We start from the raw sequence: 22,795 nt of genomic DNA, 5'->3' as shown, positions 1-22,795 counted from the left end.
AGCCATATCGACCGACCACTGCACTAGTCAAGCTAGCTCAACCAGGACCGTAACAACAGATTAAACAAGAAAACCGTACCAAATTCATTAACTTATTTTCAACCGTTGTTCGGAGAAGTGGATGATTGAGTTGTTAGACGAACACGACTCTCCACAATGGTATGATATTGTCCACTTTGAGTATAAGCTCTCATGGCTTTGCTTTGGGAAGACTTTGAGTATAAGCTCTCTCATGGCTTTGCTTTTGGCTTCCCAAAAGGCCCATTCCAATGGAGTTAGTATTCCTCATTTATAAACCCGCTTTGGACTTCCCAAAAGGCCCATTCCAATGGAGTTAGTATTCCTCACTTATAAACCCGCTTCTCAAAAGGGTTCATTCCAATGGAGTTAGTATTCCTCACTTATAAACCCGCTTCCCAAAAGGTCTCATTCCAATGGAGTTAGTATTCCTCACTTATAAACCCATGATCATTCCCTAAATTAGCCGATGTGGAACTTTCATCATCCAACATGAGTGAACGGGAAAGGGAGGTGTCTGGGCTCTCGTTGTGGAAAATGGGAAATGAATATTTTCTTGGGGTCGGGTCGGAATCTTTTAATTTTAAATAGATTAAAAAATGTTCTAAGCTTTTAATTAATATTATTCGTTAAAAATTACAGGCATCCCAGAACGAAGAATGGAATCCTATGCTACACTTTTGTATTTAATTATTGATGAATACGACGTCGTGTTGCAAATGCCTTCCAAAGATTCCTCCTTTTTCCATTTTTGCCCTTTTCCTTCCCATTCCACAAATTCCAATCATTTACCTTTAATTTCCCTCATTTCACTCGACCCAATTTTTTCCACCTCATCAATTAAGAATCTTTCTTTTAATAATTACTAAATCTTCTCAGTAATTTTAGATTTTACGTTGGATTAAACTTTTTTAACTCACTAATTTACTCGGATAAAATTTTGGTTAAAAAGTATTATAGCTTGAGCAACGCAAGGTTAGTTAAGTCATAAAAAAATTGTCACGTTAAAAATTACATTTTTAATCTTCAATTTTAATTTAATTTATAAAAATTACATTTCATTTATAAAATAAAAAATAAAATAGAAAAAGAAAAAAGTGGAAGAAACAAAATTTAGTATTATTAAAGAGAAAGGGAGGAACGTTATCAAATTGCCACTCATTACTCACTTTACAGATTCCCCAAACACCTTCTTCCCACTCCAAAGTTACTTTTTTGCCCTTTCTTTTTCTTTTTTTAATATGCTTATTTTTAAAAAATAATAAATCAATATTTTTTTTTTTTTTTAATTTTTGGGTTAAAATGGAATATTATTCATTTCATTTTAATAAATTCAAAATTAAATATAGTTTAAAGAAAGTTGGTTTCGGAGGCGTAACCAATGAGGTTGATTTTGCAACTACTGGATTGTGAGTCAAATGTGTGTATGGATTTGGAACTCGACCCCATCCAAATCCAATCCAGTATGCCGACCAACCCCTAAAATTCAAAAGTTTATAGAATATATAATTGAAAGTTCTTGAAGTTAATAGATATTTTTAAATTTTAAAAACCAAATAAACACAGGAACTCCCAGAATTAAATTACGATCAAAAGCAAACTAGTATATGTAATCGGTAGAATGAAAAAATTCATACTCCGTCACACAAGCCATAACCTATGGACCAAATGCCAAATAAATACCCTACATTCTAACTCTACAAGGGTACGTATGGGTGAAAAGGAATAGATGAAAGACAGTTCACATAAAATGAAAGAACAAAATGGAGGGTGGACCATGTATGTAGCTAGTGCCCAAATGGTGGCGTGGAAGAGGAGTTAAAGCAGCGCCAATATGAGAAAACTCGAATTGATATCGAATTGCTTTATATCTTTCGGATTGATATCATTTGGATCAAAACATCTGTTTTCTATCTTTCGAATTGATATCATGTGATCAAAAGAGCTACTTTTTGTCAACCTTCTTTTAGTTTGCTTAAGTTTAAGTCAACAATTATTGACATATACTCTTTTTTATCACTCGGATTGGTATAGTGTGGATCAAAATAGTTGCTTTCTGTCAACCTCCTTTTAGTTAACCTAAGTTTAAGTCCACGATAATTGATATATATTCTTTTTCATCACTCGGATCGATATCATGTGGGTAAAAAATAGTAGCTTTTATGTCAAACTCCTTTTGGTTAACCCAAGTTTAAGTCAATGATAATTGACATCTACTCTTTGACACCATGTGGATCAAAATAGCTGCTTTCTGTCAACCTTTAAGTCAACGATAATTGACATCTACTCTTTTCCTCGAAATCATCGGTGATTTAGGTTTCCCTCGTACTAAAAACAACAGCTTTCCAATCATCTAAACAACCACCTACCTTATCAGATCTCTCCCTACTTTGAGAATTAAACGCATCAAGACATTTTGGACACCGACACTGCTGAGTTTTCTCTTCGTGATTGTATTAAGTGGTCTTGGACTCGAGAATTAGCATGTGGGTTGGGTTGGGTTGGGTTGGGTTGGGTTGGGTGCTGTTTGTTTGCCGTGATTGGTGCCTTTTTCACAGTAATATGTAATTACAGCTTCCTCTGTCCACAATCAAACCTGCAAAGCCTAATCAAACCAACCATCACCTCATGGATTATTAGCAAAAAGTGATCATCTTCCAAGCACTTTCACTAACAGACAGACATTCATTCATTCCTTACAATCCAATCATTTCTCAAATGATCCACACAATGTCGGGTCAAGCTGACCGACAAACCCCGACTTTAACGTAAGGCAACCCGAGCTGAAATCTGCAAACGCTCTAATAAAACGAACACCAATCTAAGGGTGAAAACACACATTTCTGGCATTCTTCTTTCACTTTGTGACCTTCCCCTGAGTAGGAAAAAATCATATTTACAAACTTAGCCACCGTGCGCTACTAATCCATGGATACGAGCCAACAGAGGTAAGTAACCAGATGGCTTCATGTGCTGTACATTATTTGGTAAAGCTTTTCAAAAAAAACAAGCAGATGTTGGAACTTGGAAGCAAGACACACCCGACAAGGGCCGCAACCGAATTGGTGAGGACTTCGTATTCTCTTTGTCATAATCGCATTCACACAAAGCTTGCTAAGAACTGTTCAGATGCTAGAATGGGAATGCAACTCCGAGCGTCCACCCTTCATCAAACAATGAAACCACCATTAAATTGCATTAAAGGTTACACTTAATGTTATAAAAACAGAACAAGATGCCAGCAAGAGATCGAAAAAATATTCATTAGTGCTTCAAAACAACGCTTGGAATAGAAAAACCACTAGAATGTTGAATGAAAAGTTCGTCCAGACAAGTGCACAAGTTGCCACGTAGATCCACGTCACCACCACGTTTATTTTCTATCCAACATTCTAAAAGAAAGCCAACACATCCTTGTAATATCCGTTACTATAACGCCCAAATGTTGCATTTAGTTCGAGAAGACAAAGACAAAGACAAAGAGAACATACATTTTAAACAAACTCAAATTTTTCTTCCATAATCTTCCAAGTTCAAGTGGTCTATTTCATACTTGCATTACTTGAACCGAAGCCTCGTCTTTCCAAGTAAATGTAATGTTCTCATTAGGCACCAAGTACCCTGAAACTTCCACATTCTGAGAACAGTTAATCCTTTGTACCACTCCGACTGCAGAAATATCTGATTCATATTAATTTGTATTCATCTTCTCAATAGACTTATAGAAAACCTACAGATACTAAGAGGTCTCAGGTGTTAAGATTAGAAATGATGATCCTATATGAACACAGAGAAAGTCCCAAGTCCTAATTTGGCAAGGTTCCCAAGCCAAACAATAGATTTATAAATTACATATGTATACAACGCACTAAGCAAGGGAACGGACAAGGCCAAGGATGGCTTCCCTGCCCCCATTTCATTCCTCGTATAACAGCCCAAGCCCACAGCCAATAGATATTGTCCTCTTTGGGCTTTTCCTTTCGAGCTTCCCCTCAAGGTTTTAAAACGCGTGCACTAGGGAGAGGTTTCCATGTCTTTATAAAGAATGTTTTGTTCTCCTCTCCAACCAATATGGGATCTCACACTTCGTCTCTACGAAATTCTGATCAAGAGTGATAGTGTCAAATGAAACCATAAGTTCAAATCCCTCGAGAGTTATTTCCTTCCTCTCTTCATATTAATCATCCGTGTTTCAGAGATCTAACAACTTAAGCTTTTAGGTGAAATGTTAACAGAACATATTCTACAATGGTGGGACAAGATAATATGGAAAATGAAAAGATGGCTTTCCTTATGACTAAATTTCTACTCTCATCCACTCCAACCACTTTGCCTATAAAAACAGCAAACTTATTAATGAAGCCATTGATCAGACCACTGTTCAATCCCTTGAAGAGGATCAAATTCAAGTCAGAGAGTACCAGATACAACATTATTGAGCAAATCTCCACCCAATAAATCAAGAGTATCTGTGACATTTATGATGAATCACAAGGCAAGTGGTGGTATAATGTAACAGTCCAAGCTCAAGCCCACTGCTAGTAGATATTTTCCGCTTGGGCCCGTTACGTATTGCTGCCAATACTTGGGAGACACCGAGTAATAGTTCGTTACTCTCTCAAACTGAGGTGGATCTCACTTATAATTACTCAAACCGCATTAAAAAAAATTAAGTGGTAGCTGAAAAACCTCAATGAACACAACAAATTGCAAAGCATGAGATGTAACACGGAGCAGATACCTCAACCAACGAAATCAAATAAAACAATCATTACTTAAGAAGACGCAGAAGATAGTGTTGGTTTAAATCACTCAGTTGACAAACTAGCAAGCAATCTTTCAATGCAAGTGATCGATGGTGTTATCTTAACTACTAGCTTGTTGTCGATTACTATCATACTCAATGAACTCTGACAAAAAAAGCTAGAAAAATGTCAGCGAACACATGATTATGCTCAGAAAAATGTCAAATCTGATGTTATGAAGACGAATCACGCATAATCGAATTGCGAGAAAGAAGGGAAAAAAACAAAGGAATCCAGAAGCAGAAATTGACGAGTGAATAGTTAAGATCGCGCACTCTCATAATTGAAGAAAAGGAGGAGAAATTACCAGAGAAAATTCATTCGGAAGAAGAATCGTAGTCGGAGGAGTAGTAGTAATAGTAAAAGGAACCCGGTGGAGGGACGCATAAGAAGGTCCATATAGAGAAGGCGAGGCGAGAGAGCTGTTGAAGAGGGTAGCTGAAGAGAACATAAAGAAGTTGGTGGCTGGTGAGGCGATCGGGAGATCGTGCAATGCATTGCGATGCATCGGCCGATAAATGAGCAACCGATAACACGATTAAGCTGTTAAATACCATTGATTTCACAGTGGCTGTCGCGATGAACACGATAATATGCCCGATTAGTGATCTAGTTCTGTGTTCTTCAACGGATTTGTGCTCTGTTCTTCAGCTGTGGCTTGAAGAATTCGCCATCTCCCTTTCCATCAGAGTTTTGACCCAATACTCTTATTTCTTTTCCAAATTTCGTTCCACCACATATCCTTTGATCTCGACAGCGAAGCCACAAATCGGGCTTCAATTTTAATTCGATTTTCACAGGAAATTCACGAGTCAACTCGAGATTATAGCTTTGTTTTATCGGTATCTTGTTCGGTACGTGTCAAATCCTCGACGAAATGGGCTACGAGACGAGATTTGAACAGAATTGGGAAATTTCATATGAACATAGGGACGGCAATACCCAAATTTTATGTGGCTATTATATGTTCAAGTATGAAGTAGAAATCACTGGCCCAAGGCGGACAAGCCAAAACTCGACCCTACCTCGGGCCCAACCAACTGCACCAATGCCCAATATAGGCCTTGTGTTAAGATGACCTATGAGTCCAAGACTAAAACGACCACCTCAACTAGGGGTGAGGCTCGAGGTGACCCGATACTCTTTGGGCACGTTTGAGCTTGCCCCTAACATAAGAAGACCCTGTTGAGCTCGGTTGGACCCCTTTTAGTTCGATCAAACTTAATGCAAATAGAATATCATGAATCTAGTGGATGTTAGTTCAACTAAGTACGCGTCCCATAATTCTAAGATTTGTGTCTTTGAGTTTTCTTTGTTGATTTACACATCGATTTTCATACCAGCTATGTGTACTTGGACTGTGACCATGTCAATGTCTTTTAAGTTTTTTTAGCATCAATACATACCATTCTGAATATTTTTGTATTGAATATATATTGAACGTGTGACCCTATAAAGAAAATCACATAAAGCAAAGAGAGTCGACCCCCATACAGGCTAGCAAAGACCCCAAGAGTTTCGATCCCTTAAGGGGTCAATGAAGATGAAAGTTAACTGACCCCTAACCTAAAGGTGGTCAAAACTCTTTGGGCTTTCTCTCAAAGGCTTTTAAACGCCTCTACTATAGGAAAGTTTCCACGCCCTTATAAATGGTAGTTTGTTCTTCTCTCCAACCAATGTGAGACATCACAATCCTTCAGGGTCCAGCGTCCTCGCTGGTACTCTTACCTTCCTCCAAGCGATGTGAAACCGCCCCCAAATCTACCCCCTTTGGAGCCCAGCATCCTTACTGGCACATTACCTCGTGTCTACCCCCCATCGGGGAACAACGAGAAGGTTGACACATCGTTCGGTGTTTGGCTCTGATACTATTTGTAACGGCCCATATCCACCTCTAACAGATATTGTTATTTTTGGGTTTTCTCCTTCGGGCTTCCCCTCAAGACTGTAAAATACATTTATCAGGGGAAGGTTTCCACACCCTTTGTTTCCCTCCCCAGCCAATCTGGAATATGACAGAGAAACTAGTCGAACTTGACTTAGGGCAAGTTGTCCAAGCAAAGACCAAGTTATCGAGATTGAGTTAGGCCGCATGAGCCAATCCTTGAAAGGAATCGATTAAGAGCACATTGAGGCTAGCTCTTAAAGGGCAACCCCGATCGAAAACTTCTCCGTGATTCACTTCCTTTCATCGTCGAAATATTTCAATAAGTTTGAATTTGTAGCCTAATTTTTGTTACACTAAACCTCATAATAAATATAGATATAAGTTTTTTTTTTTCTTTTAATATGATCATAAACTTATTGAAATTGTTTTACAATTATAAAAATAACAAATAGTGACGTCATTAATCAGTAAAATGGCGGGTCAGTGGCTCCAAGTGGAATTGGGGCATGCAATCGGAGCAGATAAAGCGCTGATTTGGGTAACGCGCACAGGAAGGAGGACGGAGTGAATCCAATGGAAGCCTTGAAGTTCTACGGGGCAGTATGCTCCCAGCCATTGTTCAAGCACCTCATTCGCTTGGCTTCTTCCTCTTCTACAATCTCCGCCCTTGCTCCCAAATCCTCTCGTTCCGCCCTTTTCCTTAGTCGCTGTTCTTCCGCTGCAACCTCCACTGCCGGTGACGGAAAGGTCAAGCTTTCCGGCCGCAGCCGCCGTTCTTCCTCCTCGACTACATCATCTTCTTCTTCTACGTCCGACAGGGAGGCGGTTCGTGCAATTCGCTTAAAGAAGGTTCTTCTCATACCACTTACAAATGCACTATACTCCACTTCGCCCCCTCTATTTTCTTTCTGGACTTGGTTGAATGTGTTGGGACATTTATATTGTTGTGTTAGGTTGAGGAATTGAGGAGCAAGGGGTTAGAACCTTATGCATATACGTGGGACAAGACTCATACTGCTAGTCAGCTGCAAGAGTTGTATAAGCATCTAGGCAATGGCGAAGAGTCTAATAGCGATACGAGTTCTGTGTCAATAGCTGGAAGGATTGTGGCTCGCCGTGCGTTTGGAAAGCTTGCATTTCTGACATTAAGAGACGATTCTGGTACAATTCAGGTTCGTATACTCGCCTGCTTCGATTGACTAACTTACACTTATATCCACGCCATTGTTTCGTCAAGTCGCTGTTGGGATTGGTGAAACTTTATGGAGTGCACATAAGATTACTGCTTGTTCAAGGTAGTAGAGTATGCCTTTTTGTTTTTCATGTTAGATGGCTGTGAACATGATTCGGAGATCATTTGACGATTGGTCTGTTTAATTTCGTTCTCGCGTAAATCCACGAGAATGACGTATTTTTAGTCACTTTTAAGTTATATTCATCATGAAGAGTCTTCTACTTCTGCTCTTCTTAATATAGGCCATGTAATCAACATAATTGATTGACAATTTTGATTTCAGCTTTACTGTGAGAAGGAAAGGCTCATAAATGATCAGTTTGATCAGCTAAAGAATCTTGTTGATATTGGCGATATTCTTGGTGCACGAGGTTCAATTAAGCGAACCGAGAAAGGTGAGTCCTCATGCTGTTGTTTCTTAATGGCTAGATCACATTTTTCTACTGGCATAAAAAAGTTTATGCAGCTAACAAGGAAACTAGAGTCTTAGAAGTTAAACACTCATTGGATGTAGCTATTAAAAATAAAATCTAAATTTTCTTATAAATCTAATTGATATTAAGAGAGAACCTCAAGTATTAATCTCATATTAATCAGCCTGTTGCATACGAATCTGTCAGCCAAATTTAATTTAATTTTTTGTTTTTCAAGAAAGAGCAAAGTAGATTGCTCTGAAGGATTTGAGACTGTAATAATTATTTTCCTCTACACTGACCTTTAGTAGAGATTGGATGTTGAACTGTTTGTTATATTGTTTTGTCACTTCTTTGAAGCATAGGAATTGGAAAGAATCTCTTCATTTACATTTTTCCTTAACCATTATAATGAGAGTTGAGAAAGTAGTATTTTGAGACCACATTAAGAGTATTTCGTATCATACTTGGAACAATAAGAGAGAAAAGGTATGGGCAGACTTTTGCATTTTCATTTTTTAAGCTAGAAGCTATCATGAAAACAAATCATTCTGGTTTTGTTTGATAACCATTTTGTTTTTGGTTTTTTGTTTGGCTAAATTATAAAAAATACCCATGAATTTTGTAATTTGTTTTAAAAATATCTTTAAACTTTTAAAAAGTTTCAATAATACCCTTCAACTTTTAAAAAAATTCAAAATACCTTTACTATTAGTTTTGGATGGAAACGGTTGGTATTTTATTTTTAAAATACCCATAAAGTTTTAAAATTGTTTAAAAAAATAATCTTGAACTTTCAAAAGTTTCATCAATAACCTTAAACGTTTAAAAAAGTTAATACCTTTACTGTTAGTATATAGACGGAACGGTTATTTTCACGTTTAAAAAAATATTTTTCAACTTTCAAGTAACATTAATACTCTTAACCTTTAAAAAGGTTAAAAAGTTCTCGAAGTGACAAAAATCACTTAGCTATGTATTAATCTCTAGATTCCTTTATGTTAAGCCTGCGGGGCATATGTTTTCATGGACCTGAACTGCATTTCCACATTATTAACGCTTGGATATGTTATGATTTAATTTTTTGTCCTTCATTTTCTTCAGGGGAACTTTCTGTTTGTGTGAATTCTTTTGAAATCCTGACGAAGTCATTACTTCCACTTCCTGACAAATATCATGGTTTAACTGATGTTGATAAACGCTACCGCCAACGGTAACTTTTGGCCCATTTGTTTCATTTTCTATTTCAAAAATATTAATTCTTGTGGACAGCCATTTCTCTTATGTATGTCTTTTGTTTTAAGAGTTGTGAAAGTCACATTTTGATACTGTAGTTGACTGTCCTATTTTTGGGGGCTCATGTCCGACATGATATAATGTCATTAAGTAAGAAATGCATATCATTGAATGGGAATATTAATTTTTATTGCTTGTTGATGGGGAGAAAACCTCTTAATTTTTTCTGCTGTAGAGGTTGTCCTGATTTTATATCATCAATTAACCGAAGGCTAGTGAAAGCAACTTGCAAAATGGGAAACTATTGTTTTTATGTGTCTTCCTTTTTGTGAAAACCCTCAACGATTAGGATGAGTATTCAGGCCTTCTTATAAAAAAAAAAGACCTTAGGATGTCTTATAAAATCAAGTTGGCTTCAAGGGATTTCTCATCCCCTCCCTTTTTCAATATATTATTGGTTACTGATGAAAAGATACCTACTTTTTTTTTCCACTTGTAATTTTTACTATCTAGATATCGTTTCAATCTTATGAAGACACTGCACTTCAAATGGATAACATGCGGTTGAAATATGCTTCAGCTCAATATCTCATTTTCATTGACGTCATATTTACATATTTTATTTTCAGGTATGTAGATATGATTGCGAATCCTGAAGTAGCGGATACATTCAGGAAAAGAGCAAAGGTGATGTAGGCTTAGCTATTTCTTGTTAGCAACTTGCAGGCACAATTTTATTATTAAGCCTATGCATTGTATTCATATCTGTCAGGCCTGCTTTGAGGCTTGAGAGTGTGGACATGGCATGTAGGCAATGTGATCAAATATAAGTTGATATATTTAATTTTCGTTTTTCAATGTTTAAAACAAGTAACTGGACCAGTCCCATCTTTTTTTCAGTGCTTTTAGCAATGACTGTGAAACACTTAAAGATATGCAGATTTTTTTATCAGTTATAATACGTAATGTTCTCTTACATTTTGTTCTTTTTCGAAGATGTCTCCAAATCACCAAAAGGGACCTAAAATTTTGTACTCTCCTTTCTATATCAACTCTAGTTCATGCACTTTTATGATAAACCTTGGGGAGTTTCCTTCTCTCTTGTAAATTGCATCAGTAGCTTATTAAAAAAGAAAAGAATGAAAAAGAAAACAATAATGCTAGGTTCTGTTATCAATTTTTGTCAGCATGAGATAACTCAATGGTTAGGCATGTTAGGATCTCTACTTTCTCTAGGAGGTTGTAGTTTGAACCCCTTCTCCCATACGTGATGTGTTGCAATACTTTTAAAAGTTAATTTTTTTTTTTAATAACAAAAGTCAAGTACTTCAATGTGTTGAAATGCTTGCTATCTCTTATTTGTATAGATAATATCAGAGATTCGCAAGACTGTGGAATCATTAGGATTTGTTGAGGTTGAGACTCCAGTCCTTCAGGTTTGGGAATATTCAAGCTTCATTTAAATTATATGTAATTTATTAGACTTTTTAATTTTTTCTGAAGAAGATAAATTTACATATTTGAAAATTGAGGTCAATTGGAGATAATTACTCATCCAAAACTCATTGACATGGATCCATTTTTTTTACACCGAACATCTGAATCTCTTTTGGTTGCTTGGTTGGCTCCATGAACTATTTTTGCTTTAGTTGATGAGGTTCATATCATGCAGAAACAAAATTTCATTAAGATTTATATTCATGTATGTCTCTTTATGATCCAAGTAGCATTGGGTTTCTTAACTTGGATTTTGGCTCTGTTTGTCTGTATTGCCTTGATTTTTTTCTTTCATTCTTCTTGATGGAAGTTTATTTTCTATTCAAGAAATATATGAAGTAAATTTGACTCCGTTTACTTGTAGTTGCCTGTTGATTGTTGCTCATTTTGGACATTAATATTTTTGTAAGGCATAACTATCTCTACTCCTCCCTCTCTTTCTCACTCCCTTTCCCCTTCTTAGTAACTGACAACGTCCTCCTCCTTTTAGTTAATATGATCACAACTACCCCCTCCTTGTAGTCTGTTGCTTTGTAAAGTGAAAATCGGCCTATAGCTAGTATTTCCGCACCCCCTCTTCTTTTTGAGCCTTTTCCAAAGATCTAGCCTTTTGTTTTTGCAACTTCCCATTTAATGGTACTTTGTACGAACAAGTTTTGACAGCTTGCAATATGATGGAAAGCTGAGAAATTATCTTATGGCAGGCCTGAATTACATTGCTTTCTTGCCTCTGAGAAGCAAGCATTTCTTCATCTATCTATGTTAAACCTTATATCCATTATCCAAATCACATTAATATTATTTGAGCTAGTTATTTCCAGAAAAATAATATTGGTTAAATATTGTTTATTCGTGAGACTGTTTACTTGATCCTGATTGTCAGAATGTTAAGAAGCAACTTTTATAATTTTGGATGAATCATCATTTTCTTATATGTAATGTTTAATTTATAAATTTAAGTACCCAAATATATAGTTACTTTCTTGTACTTGGTTTTTGATTTGTTTAATCAACTAGGGAGCAGCTGGGGGAGCTGAAGCAAGGCCTTTTGTCACATACCACAATTCCATTGGGAGAGATCTGTATTTAAGAATAGCTACTGAGCTCCACTTGAAAAGAATGCTAGTGAGTTATCAATATTTAACTTTTTATATGGTTGTACTGAACAGAATTTCAGATCCGATATTTTATTACTAACGCCCGGTTTGATAACCATTTGCTTTTTTTTAATTAAGTTTATTAGCACTACTTCCACCTATGAATATCTCTGTTTTGTTGCCTACTTTTAACATATGATTTTGAAATCTAAAAAAAAAAAAAAAAATTAAATATTTGTTTTTGTTTTTAGACTTTGGCTAAGAATTCGTGTATTTTCTCATGAAAGATGAAGACTATTGTAGAGAAATGGTGAGAAAACAAGTCTAATTTTCAAAAGCCAAAAACCAAAAAGCAAATAGTGATCACTTAGACAATGATGGTTGCTAAGTATGCAAACTGAGTAACCTATGGCTGTGATTGATGTTCCAAAGGTGTGGGGTGGTATTAATTAACTTGCAAAAAACTAGTATCATGCTAAGCTTAATGTTCTCTGTTTATGTTGTTGCTATCCCCCCCCCAAAAAAAAAAAATGCTTGTGTTTGCATATTTATGCCTTTTCCCCCCTAATGCTAGCTATGATGTCGTTAATTCTTGTTTTCCCCTTAATTTTTTGAATATAACTCTTTCTTTATCAACGTATACAAACTTGTATATTTATTATTTAGATGAATATATTTTTGTTGGTGACAGGTTGGTGGCTTCGAGAGAGTATATGAAATTGGACGCATATTCAGAAATGAAGGACTTTCAACTCGTCATAATCCTGAGTTTACATCTATAGAGGTAAGCTTTCTTTTGATCGTTCCTTGCTTCTGTCCATGTGGAAACACTTTGAAGGTGAATCTTGCAAATGAAGCTCTAATCAATATTTTATAACTTGATTAATAGATATATGAAGCATATTCAGATTATCAGAGTATGATGAACATGGCAGAAGAAATTGTTACCCGTTGTGCTCTTGCTATTCATGGGAAACTTTCAATTGATTACCAGGTATGTCCAGTTCAACTTTGAACACTCTAGTTTATTGCCATGTGGATTGTGAGAAATCTTGTTTGCTTTATTTTGTAAAATGAAAAGTTGTTTTTACAAGTTTTGAAGTTTTTCTTTACAATCAAAGAGAATTTTAAAGGGCCTTTCAAAGGGTATCACTTAAAAGAGTTTTGTAGATCAATGCTATAAAAGTTCCTTGGAACTTTGTCTTGAAAGGAATAGAAGAACATTCCAAGACCTTTATGTAGATGATGGTATTTTTTGGCGCAGGGTGAATGGTTTAGCTTCAACATGGAGCTCCTATCGTGTCTTTTTTTTTTTTTTTTTTTTTTTTTTTTTTTTTTTTTTTTTTTTTTTTTTTTTTTTTTTTTTGTAATATATATATTTTAATTATCATCTTAAGCTATAGGTGGCATAGATGCCCATTAGTAAGTGCTTTTATGCAAGCTCTTAGACAAGTTGTGAGAACTTCTTATCCTCTCTCTTGTATTCTTTCGTTTATGAAACTCATTTCTTATATATATATATATATATATATAAAGAAAACTAGTTTTAAGGAGAATTTGATATGAAAAGTCCTCGTTGCTTCTCATTTTTCTCATTTTTCTCATTGGAGCATGTAAATCTATCCTTATGCTCTGATGTAAAAAGTTGCACACCTTTACAGAACATTCTAGCTGGTGATTGTCAATTATATGAAGGACCTTATACGGTGGTTAATCCATACATCTTTGTAGGGAGTTGAAATATGCCTTGAAAGGCCTTGGAGGAGAGAAACAATGCACAACCTCGTTAAAGAAGCCACTGGGATTGATTTAAATGAGTTTGGAAATGACCTTAAAGTTGCCAAAGAAGTTACTTTGAGGACCATTGGGGATACCCTTGAGTATAAGGACAAAACTTCTATTGAAGCAAGTCAATCAATTGGGCACCTTCTATCTGAGGTTATGCTCCATCTCTACCTAGGAACTTTTAACTTTACACATGCATGTTCTGTTAGAATATGTTAGTCCTTTCTTGAAGCTTCATGGATGCAATTAGTCCGTTTGTTTGGATTCATTTGTTGTCATTTTATAACTTCTCCACTTTGCAGCTTTCGTGTGGGCGTCAATAACTTTCTTCTTTCCTTTTGTAATAGTTAAAGTTATATCTGATAAATTGGATAATTTTCTCGTTTCTCTCTCTGTCTTTTGGCCTATATTCTCTTAATTGGAAGACTTTCTTGTATCTTTCTTGTCTTAGTTTGGGCTCCTTTGGCCTATGTCCATGCTTTGGTGTAATGAAATAGTCATCACAGAACAAAAGAGTTGTCTTTATTGCTTTAATTCTCATGGATTTGCATATTATGTGTCCAGATTTTTGAGCTTATTGTAGAACCGAAGCTCCTTCAACCCACTTTTGTGTTGGATTACCCAATCGAGATATCTCCTCTGGCAAAACCTCACAGAAGGTATGAAGCCCACATGTTGGTGTATCTATGTTTCTAGCTTAGTGTTTCATGTATTTTTAATGTTAGGGGTGTAAGGGGAAAACCGAAAAAACCACTTAACCCGACCGAAACTGATGTTGGTTCGGTTTGGCAGCTGGGGTTTTCAAATAAAGAAAACCAAATTTTTTTTGGTAAGCCTTGGGTTTTGAAAGGTTAAACTGAATATAACCGAGCCCGTTGATAATATTTGTATTAAAAAGTTGGACAACATATCAAACAATGTTAGTGAAGTAGTTCGCCTGAAAGTCAGGCTTGTAACCATAAGGATACGCGTGTATATATCTGTCATCCTTCTGGCACCTATGCCCACCTATCTTATCTCAACCATGAATCACTGGACCAAACCGTCTTAAACCATCGGTTGATCGATTCGGACCAGTTTAGTTCAGTTCTATACATTCCTTTATGTATCTGACGGTTCAGTTCCAGTTTTACACTCAAACCAAACCAAACTGCTTACACTCATACTTAATGTATTGAGATATTGGAGGGATGACAATATTCCAATCTCAGCTATACCCTTGAAAGAGTTTTGTCTTTTTATTTCTTATGATCTTGTCTAGCCATGTAGTTCCTATTTGGGTTTTTATTTATTACCTGGCCTTACTGAGAGATCCAAGTAAATTATTGTGGTGCATAAACTAGATGCTCGTAGTGTTTAGGATATGCTGTGTGTCACGGTCATACATTTTCAACCGTGCGGTGTCATGATCTTGACACACTCATGTCAAGCCTTGACCTAGAAGCTTTCGGTTCCTTGATTTTGTTTAGCTTGTATTCTTCTTTTTTAAATTCTTATTCAGGAGGGGGTTAAAATGTTAATTTTTTCTTCTGTATTATTAGGCATGCTGGGTTGACAGAAAGGTTCGAACTTTTCATTTGTGGTCGTGAGCTGGCCAATGCATTTTCTGAATTGACCGATCCTATCGATCAGGTAAGAGTTAATTAAGTCAATTAGTTATGCCAGAGGTATATTGGTTCAAGAATTCTACTATCATTTTGAATTCTTTGTCTTCATTCGATATGAAATTGAAACATTTCATAGATGGTATGAAATTATCTCCAATTTGGTTTTAGGGACAAGTCTTTCCGTTAATCTAGGGCCCCTACCATCTTTCCTCCACATGTTTCAAACTTAGATTTGGTGGGCTAGTCCGAGAAGATTTCTAGTGGCCCCACAATGTTACAATCACTTGGGCGTGGCACTCATAGGCTTATTCATGGCCTATAAATTATTCTAGAAGTTGGTACTAAGCCATGGTCACCACTCAACACTAAGTGAAAGGAACTGATCGCTAAGTTTAATGCAACAAACGAGACTTCTAGGAACTCTGGACTCATGCCTCTTATTGTTTTCTTGGCAGTAACCCAGTCTCCTGTGTACCCCTTACTTCCTTGAAATAAAATTACCATAAATAGCGACTTTCATGGGGGAATACTCCAAATCCATTTGTAGATCAATATACGATTTCTTTCCCTTAAGGTTGCTGGTGCCTACTGCCATCTTCATTTTTATTTGGAACTTTCTTTCATTCCACCAAAAGGCTTCCAATGTTGAGACCTTCCCTAGCCTGGAGAGAGTTCCTTATTTTCTTACCAATAATATTAGCCATTTTCCTCTGCATTTGAAGAAGAGAGATAATCGTTGGCATACAAGTCAAACTGAACTGGATAATCTAAAGCCTTTTGAAAGATAACTTTTCTTTACTTCGTTAATCTTCTAGAGACTCTTCCAGTCAAAGGGTTACCAAAAGAAATGGCTTTTGGTTTGCACCTAACCCATGCCAAGGAGCGGCCAGCCTCCATAAGAGCACCCTTTTCTTCGTGCTTAGTATGCTCATGTGTTATTGATTCATGTCATTTCAACAAATAATAATTTTTATTGTAAAGTTCTAGACTGGTTCTATGATGGTTGGAAAGATTTTCATATTTATTTTAAAAAATGGCAGAGAGGTCGATTTGAAGAGCAGATCAGGCAACATAATGAGAAGCGTGGTGTAGCTGTTTCTGGAACAGACTCTATTGATGGAAGTCAGAAAAAAGACGAAGATGACTCTTATGAAGTGACACTTGATGATGACTTTCTTACAGCTCTGGAATATGGAATGCCACCTGCTTCTGGCCTGGTATTGTTATCCTTTCTCTGTCCACTTTACTGTATCACGTTTTGGATGACATCCCTCAACGAAACTGCTAGTGAAACTCTGGCTTGCTCTTTCCTTTGAAAAGTGGCCAATGAAAATCTTAAATGGCTATTTCTTAGATGCTCTGAAGTTTTCATATCTGAAAACCAGCTGCTGAAGTCTCTTCCATTTGCTTGCTAGTATTCTAAAATTATCAAGTGCATAATACAAATTAAAAATCAGAACATCGTAAATTTGTACACAACGTTTGGGTCAGATGTTTGAGCTATAATGAAATTGACAGATCTTGATAAGAGTATTAATGTAAATTAGAAAAAAAAAATGTCACGTTACCTGCATCTAGGAGATTATTGAAATTTAGAAGTAAAAATTCTACGTTGCATCACTGTAATAGATTTTAATTTCTACTAGTATTTTGTGAAGGATAGTTAAAAATATATTTCTTTAAACCGGTCTTGTATTGTATTATGAAAAGTTTATGTTCACATAATATTATGTAGATATAGCTTTCTCAATGTAGAGATTTAATATTGAAATATTGGATGTTGTCAAGAAACGTGGAGCAGGAGGAGCTATTATCTATATAATTACGGTCTTTGTTAACCGTTGTTCCGATCGAGCACTCTCTTTTTTCTTATCAGATTATTTTCTTTTACTTTGCATGGTTAGAATCCCGTTTCCTTTCCGTAACTAAACTGATGAAAGAACTCAACTTTCAGGGAATTGGAATTGATAGATTAGTGATGCTTCTGACAAATTCTGCAAGCATTCGAGATGTAATTGCTTTTCCAGTGCTTAAAATCCAGCGGTAATGTTAGGACAGGTGACCGGGGAGAGGCTCAATGCTTGTATATCTAAATTCCAAGGCTTGTTGGATCGTGGGAGCAGTTTGAAGGTATGAGCTCAAGTTTATGCATGCTACTTGAGGTTTGCTATCCATTTCTTTTAGCTATTTATTGCTGTAAGGGCAATGGGATTTTAAGTTTACTGTTATGACGAGGGCATTAATCAGTTTTGTGTATTGGGTTGAGATTAGAGATTAATAAAATTAATGTATGAATCGACTTCAGTCATTTAAAAGCTCTGGATGGTTGAGGATGAATTGGACTTCAACCATGAGTACCTTTTATCTAATTGATAAATGCTTGTATTTACCAATGATTTTGTTCCATTTTAGTCATAGTAATTTTACGATAAAACTTAAAATTAGTCTTTATTCTCAACTTTTTTTTCCCCTTTAAAATTTATCCCTATTGGCATTCTCTATTTAAATTTAGGAAATATGTTTCCCTTGTGTTGTATGAAAATTATAATAATAATAATTTTTTTATTTTTGATATTACGACTTCCTACTCTTGTGCGGGTCTTTCTCGCGGTGGGAACAGAATTCTCGAGGTGAGTTGCTAGAAAGAATATATAACCTAATACATAGTTTAGGAGAGAGAATCAATCTTCTTTGGATAATATTTTATGGTGTAATTTTAAGATTTGAGATTTAAAGGGTACTTTTTAGTTTGAGACTCAAATGATACTTTTAGTGTTAAATTATAAAAGCTAAAATGTTAATCTTCACATTTAATGCTGAAAGATTTTAAAAAAAACTTCAATTCCTGGGATTGAATCCAAGATGACAATTTTTATCATAAAAGTAAGTCCAAATATAGCAAGGATTGTCATTGATCTTTGCTCTTAGAAGACTTTACTTATGTCTTCTCTACATTCGTCAACAGAATTACTATGCAACAGTGGGAAAGTTGTGTTCTTAGGAAATTAAGTATTAGCTTCCAGAAATCAGAAAAATGAAAAACAAGAAAAAAAGAGATCCATAAGTTGACCAAAATTAATCAAATACAACAATATGCTCAACTTGTTAAGTCATGGTGCTTCAATATGTATCACTAATAAGATGTAAAAAAACGAATTACATTGAAATTTTTTCGTTAACTATACGTTTGAATCTTTGAATACTTTGATACAATATGTGACAACAATAATTTGAATTACTTAATAAAAGATAACCATAGAAGAGTCTAGTTCTTATTTCTTGAAACCGAATAGCGACTTAATGGCATTGATGGCATTCTCATTGATAAACGACTCGTCAAACCTTTTCAGAAGAGTCTCAAATTCCTCCAATGTCCTCAAGTTTGATAGATCAGGATCCGTCCGAATTCTCTGGCAAACATTAAGAACAATGATTTCACCAAAACTTCTCCACATATAATTGTCCAGGGCATGTAATAACTAAAAAAAACGAAGTGGCTGATACCTTGAAGTCTTCAAATCCTGCTGCCAAGGCGTCTTCAAGTGCGGATAGCCCAGCTTTTAACTGTTCGAAAAGTATAAAGGTACACTAGTCAGTCATTCCCCATTTTGTGGAATTTTGGCCAGAAAGATACAAACATTTAGTAAACAAATGGTCTTAGAGAAAGCATAATAACGTTGCAGCTTAGTTTAAAATGTCTTAAAAGTCATTCCAAACGAACACTAAATTCGATAATAATTTACGAAACGATTCTGTATAAACCATTACCTCATTTAGTTGGGAGTAACAGCATGCAACATTGTAACTGGCAACTGATGCTTCGTCTGGAGTTGGTTTGGATCCCAACACTGACTCAAATTTCTCTAATGCTTCCTCATATTTAGCATTCCTTGAGGGAAAAGAACAAAAAGAAAGGCGGGGTTGGACATTGATGTGGGCACAATTTAGTAAACAATAGAAGGGCAGGGCAAGTTAGATATGCAACATACTTGTAGAGACGTAGTCCTTGGCGCAGGTCATCTTCTCTGCGCGCTTTCTGCTCCTTCAACCTCATGGCATTTTGCATCTGTAACAATTACACCTATAATATGTAAATAGTACAGCAAACCTTTTCTAATGCATTTTTCTTCTTCTTTCCGGTAGTTTTGTGCAATTATAGATGCCCAGCTGGTTGAACTCTTTAGAATGGATGATTTTTCCTTTTTAGATAAGAAAATGCGGGCAGGGGAAAAAGTATGAACTGGGTGTCCATCAGAAGTCCACAACCAAGGAGATCAACCTTAGGTTCACTAAATACCCAATGGTTAACATGTCCCAATTGTCATTACAAACCCCGAAAAAGTGATAACTATGATCATGTTCGATAACTATTTAGTTTTTTGGTTATGGTTTTTAAAAATTAGGCTTGTTTTTTTCACATTTTCTTTATAACAGTTCTGTCTTTCTTAACGAAACATTTGGATTCTCACTTGAATTTATAACTTCAATATAATATCATTAGCTGCTAGTAAATGTTCACTTACTTGAATTTCTCTCACTTTATTACTAACTACGCCCGAGTTTCTCTCTGCTCTGATTAACTCCTTTTCCGTCAACTCACCATAACCATCTGTCTTTCCTGAAAAACAATCACACACAATTTACAAAGATCATATTTATAGATAAAGATAAGAGTATGTTTATAATAAAACTCGGATTTATACAGGTCATCAACCAATTTTAAGAAAAGTGATTTGTTTTTATCTTTTGTACTTTTATTCGTTATTGATTTATTGAGTATGATTGATAACTGACCATATCTCTTCTCCATTTTCATGAGTAATGGACCAATTCTTTGCCGAATTGTATACATTGTCCTTCCGTATTCAGCAGCAGGCCATATTTCTGTCCCAAACACTGCACTGCATTGATGTAACTATTCTTTTATCATATCCCAACCATGGAAGAAAAGAAAGCTGCAAATGTTTCTGCTAGGAATGTTCTTTACACATTTTCATACTAAGCCAAGTCATTCTTTTCTTTTCCCTTTCTCCTTTTAGTTTACTTTGGGAAAAAAAATGCACGACACGACAGCAACAAGACAAATTTTAAGCATACATCATATAATTCTCCTTTGAACAGTTGAGTGAATGAAAATCTTAGCCTGTGGGAAAAACACACGACAAATTTAAGAAGCCTAGATTTTTTTCTTTTTCTTTTCTCCATTTTACTTTCTTTAGCATGAATACACAAATCAACAAGAAGAAAATTTTTCAGTAATCATAATTGACCCTTATCTGAAGCAGTGGAGTCAATCATTATCCTGCTCTGTACTGTGTCACGAAAATTATTCATTAGATTTACTTGAACTTTTCAGACTAAGCATGAGTTGAGTGATCATTTCAAGCTGACAAGGGAGAGACAAGCAGATTAAATGATTTAACATAGTAACCATGGTTTGTACATGACAAAATTTGTTGTTGTTGACCAGGTGATCATGCTATCTCGTTGTCTCATCCAGGCGCCATCTAGTATAAACTAATTTTAGACTACCAAAGAAAGCATCAATGACCCCTGCATCCACCATTCTAGAAAATCTTACAGAAAACGCAACAAAACCACGTCCTATCATTTTCATTTCACAATTCAAATTTCTAAACAAGCTCGAATAAATAGATAGGTCAATCGTTGATGATCATAATGAGCAAGATTTACAGAGCAGAGATAAGGAAAATGATACCTGGTAGCAATAACTTTATCCCCAACCGTGAACAATCCCGTCTTGTCGGCAGCACCACCAGGTGCAATGGCGTCGATATAAGTTCCACCATCTCGTCCCTTGACAAATTTCAACCCATAAGGCTGCTCCAGTTCCACTTCATACTCTTCATAAGGTTGGTCAGCAACTGAATCAGCGTCGGATGCTCTGACGACGAAATTTGAAGGTTTAAGTGAATGAAGGCTTGAAAAGGAGGTGGCGAAGGAGAGATGAAAATGAGAATTGGAGAGAAAGAGTTTGGGATGGGAGCAACATAGAGGAAATGAAGAACAAAATTTGGGGAGTGGCTGAGAAGAAGAAGAAGAAGAAGAAGAAGAAGAAGAAGAAGAACATAGATACAGAGTGGTGGGCGGAGCCAGAGACATTGTGGAATGGAATGCCCTAATTTCAGGCCACAGAGCTCAGAGGGGAGTTGGAGATAAACCCATTTCTTCTGCAACTGCAAGGCTGAGAGCGCTCTCTGTTCTGTTGTGGTTTCGGGAAGGAAGAGCCCCTCGGATTTCTCTGGTCCAAAATAACAGAATCGGATGAGCCTCTAATTACACCCAATAGGCTCCTGCCACGTGTTCACCTTCTTTATTATTTTTATTATTTTTATTTATTGTTATTATTATTCTGGTTTTAGGATTTTCGCCTATGGTCCATAAATATTTGATTTATGAAGTTTTAAAATTCATATTTTTAGCGGTCTATCATATGTTAAACTTTAATAACTTGATTAACGAAGCAAAAATTATAGTAATACCCGAGTACCTAATTTTTATTTATTTGTCTTTTAATCATCATTTTTAAATTGATATAAGGTATACTAGTACGACGAATATTAGTAGTTCAACTTTATTTATCTCAAAAAATATATATTTAGGAATATAAGATTATGAAATGGAGGGAGTTTAGTTATTTTGGTAGTCCTGCCAACTTTCTCTGAGGGACCATTTTCTTTGTCTACCGTTTGGGTCTCCTCAATAGAATTGGTGTCGAACAATGCACTTAATAGGCATGAGATAGAATTGGTGTCGAACAATGTACTTAATAGGCAAACTTTGGTCCAATCATTTGTTTTTGGAAACGATTGCTCATTCTATCGAGACAATATCATGGCAGTGCACAATTTACGACTACAAGTGCTTCATTCAAATTGTATTAACCGTCACATCAACATTCAATCAAGTTAGCTACCAACTAATAAAATTATTTAAAATTTTTTGATGAAGTTAAACTAAATTGAGTATATCTTAATGGCACTTAATTTTATTTATTTTTTGCATATCTATTTAAATATGGTAAGTAATTTCATTTTCAACTCCATATGCCAATGATGTATGTAAACACATTCATATTCATTATAAAAGATGCAAACATAGCTTAGTGCAACAAAATTATAATTTTAATATTTGTTTTAAACTTTAACCCAATGCCAATAATTTAACAATAATTAACACATTTAATCAATAAAT

At 35.6% G+C, this 22,795-nt stretch overlaps 2 protein-coding genes and 2 long non-coding RNA genes across 4 annotated transcripts; 1 reads left to right on the top strand and 3 right to left on the bottom strand.

Moving 5' to 3' along the window:
- Positions 1–2,627: 2,627 nt before the first annotated feature.
- On the bottom strand, positions 2,628–5,673 carry LOC111491452. The gene is made up of 2 exons (XR_002719704.1): positions 5,131–5,673; positions 2,628–3,182 (listed from the first exon to the last, which is right to left on the bottom strand). It is a non-coding gene; the product is annotated as an uncharacterized LOC111491452 (long non-coding RNA).
- LOC111491453 lies at positions 3,189–4,021 on the bottom strand. The gene is made up of 3 exons (XR_002719705.1): positions 3,680–4,021; positions 3,510–3,639; positions 3,189–3,410 (listed from the first exon to the last, which is right to left on the bottom strand). It is a non-coding gene; the product is annotated as an uncharacterized LOC111491453 (long non-coding RNA).
- A 1,581-nt stretch (positions 5,674–7,254) lies between the features above and the next one.
- Positions 7,255–17,969, top strand: LOC111491333 (lysine--tRNA ligase, chloroplastic/mitochondrial). The gene is made up of 15 exons (XM_023140217.1): positions 7,255–7,560; positions 7,665–7,883; positions 8,229–8,340; positions 9,463–9,571; positions 10,224–10,281; positions 10,962–11,030; positions 12,109–12,216; positions 12,880–12,972; positions 13,078–13,182; positions 13,920–14,126; positions 14,538–14,632; positions 15,515–15,605; positions 16,621–16,797; positions 17,535–17,628; positions 17,660–17,969. The coding sequence occupies exons 1-14, from the start codon at positions 7,285–7,287 to the stop codon at positions 17,625–17,627; spliced, it is 1,812 nt and encodes a 603-aa protein (XP_022995985.1). The 5' UTR covers positions 7,255–7,284; the 3' UTR covers position 17,628; positions 17,660–17,969.
- Positions 17,970–18,682: 713 nt separating this feature from the next.
- Positions 18,683–21,831, bottom strand: LOC111491529 (protein MET1, chloroplastic). Its single transcript, XM_023140479.1, has 7 exons — positions 21,300–21,831; positions 20,375–20,481; positions 20,104–20,198; positions 19,570–19,646; positions 19,349–19,469; positions 19,085–19,144; positions 18,683–18,990 (listed from the first exon to the last, which is right to left on the bottom strand). Exons 1-7 carry the CDS (start codon positions 21,701–21,703, stop codon positions 18,853–18,855), a joined length of 1,002 nt encoding a protein of 333 aa, XP_022996247.1. The 5' UTR covers positions 21,704–21,831; the 3' UTR covers positions 18,683–18,852.
- Positions 21,832–22,795: the final 964 nt, after the last annotated feature.

The sequence above is a fragment of the Cucurbita maxima genome, unplaced genomic scaffold, assembly GCF_002738345.1.
Source record: "Cucurbita maxima cultivar Rimu unplaced genomic scaffold, Cmax_1.0 Cma_Scf00016, whole genome shotgun sequence".
In the NCBI taxonomy this organism is placed as follows: Eukaryota; Viridiplantae; Streptophyta; class Magnoliopsida; order Cucurbitales; family Cucurbitaceae; genus Cucurbita; species Cucurbita maxima.
The sequence above is the reverse complement of the archived record's forward strand: the minus strand, read 5'-3'. Positions and strand labels throughout refer to the sequence as shown.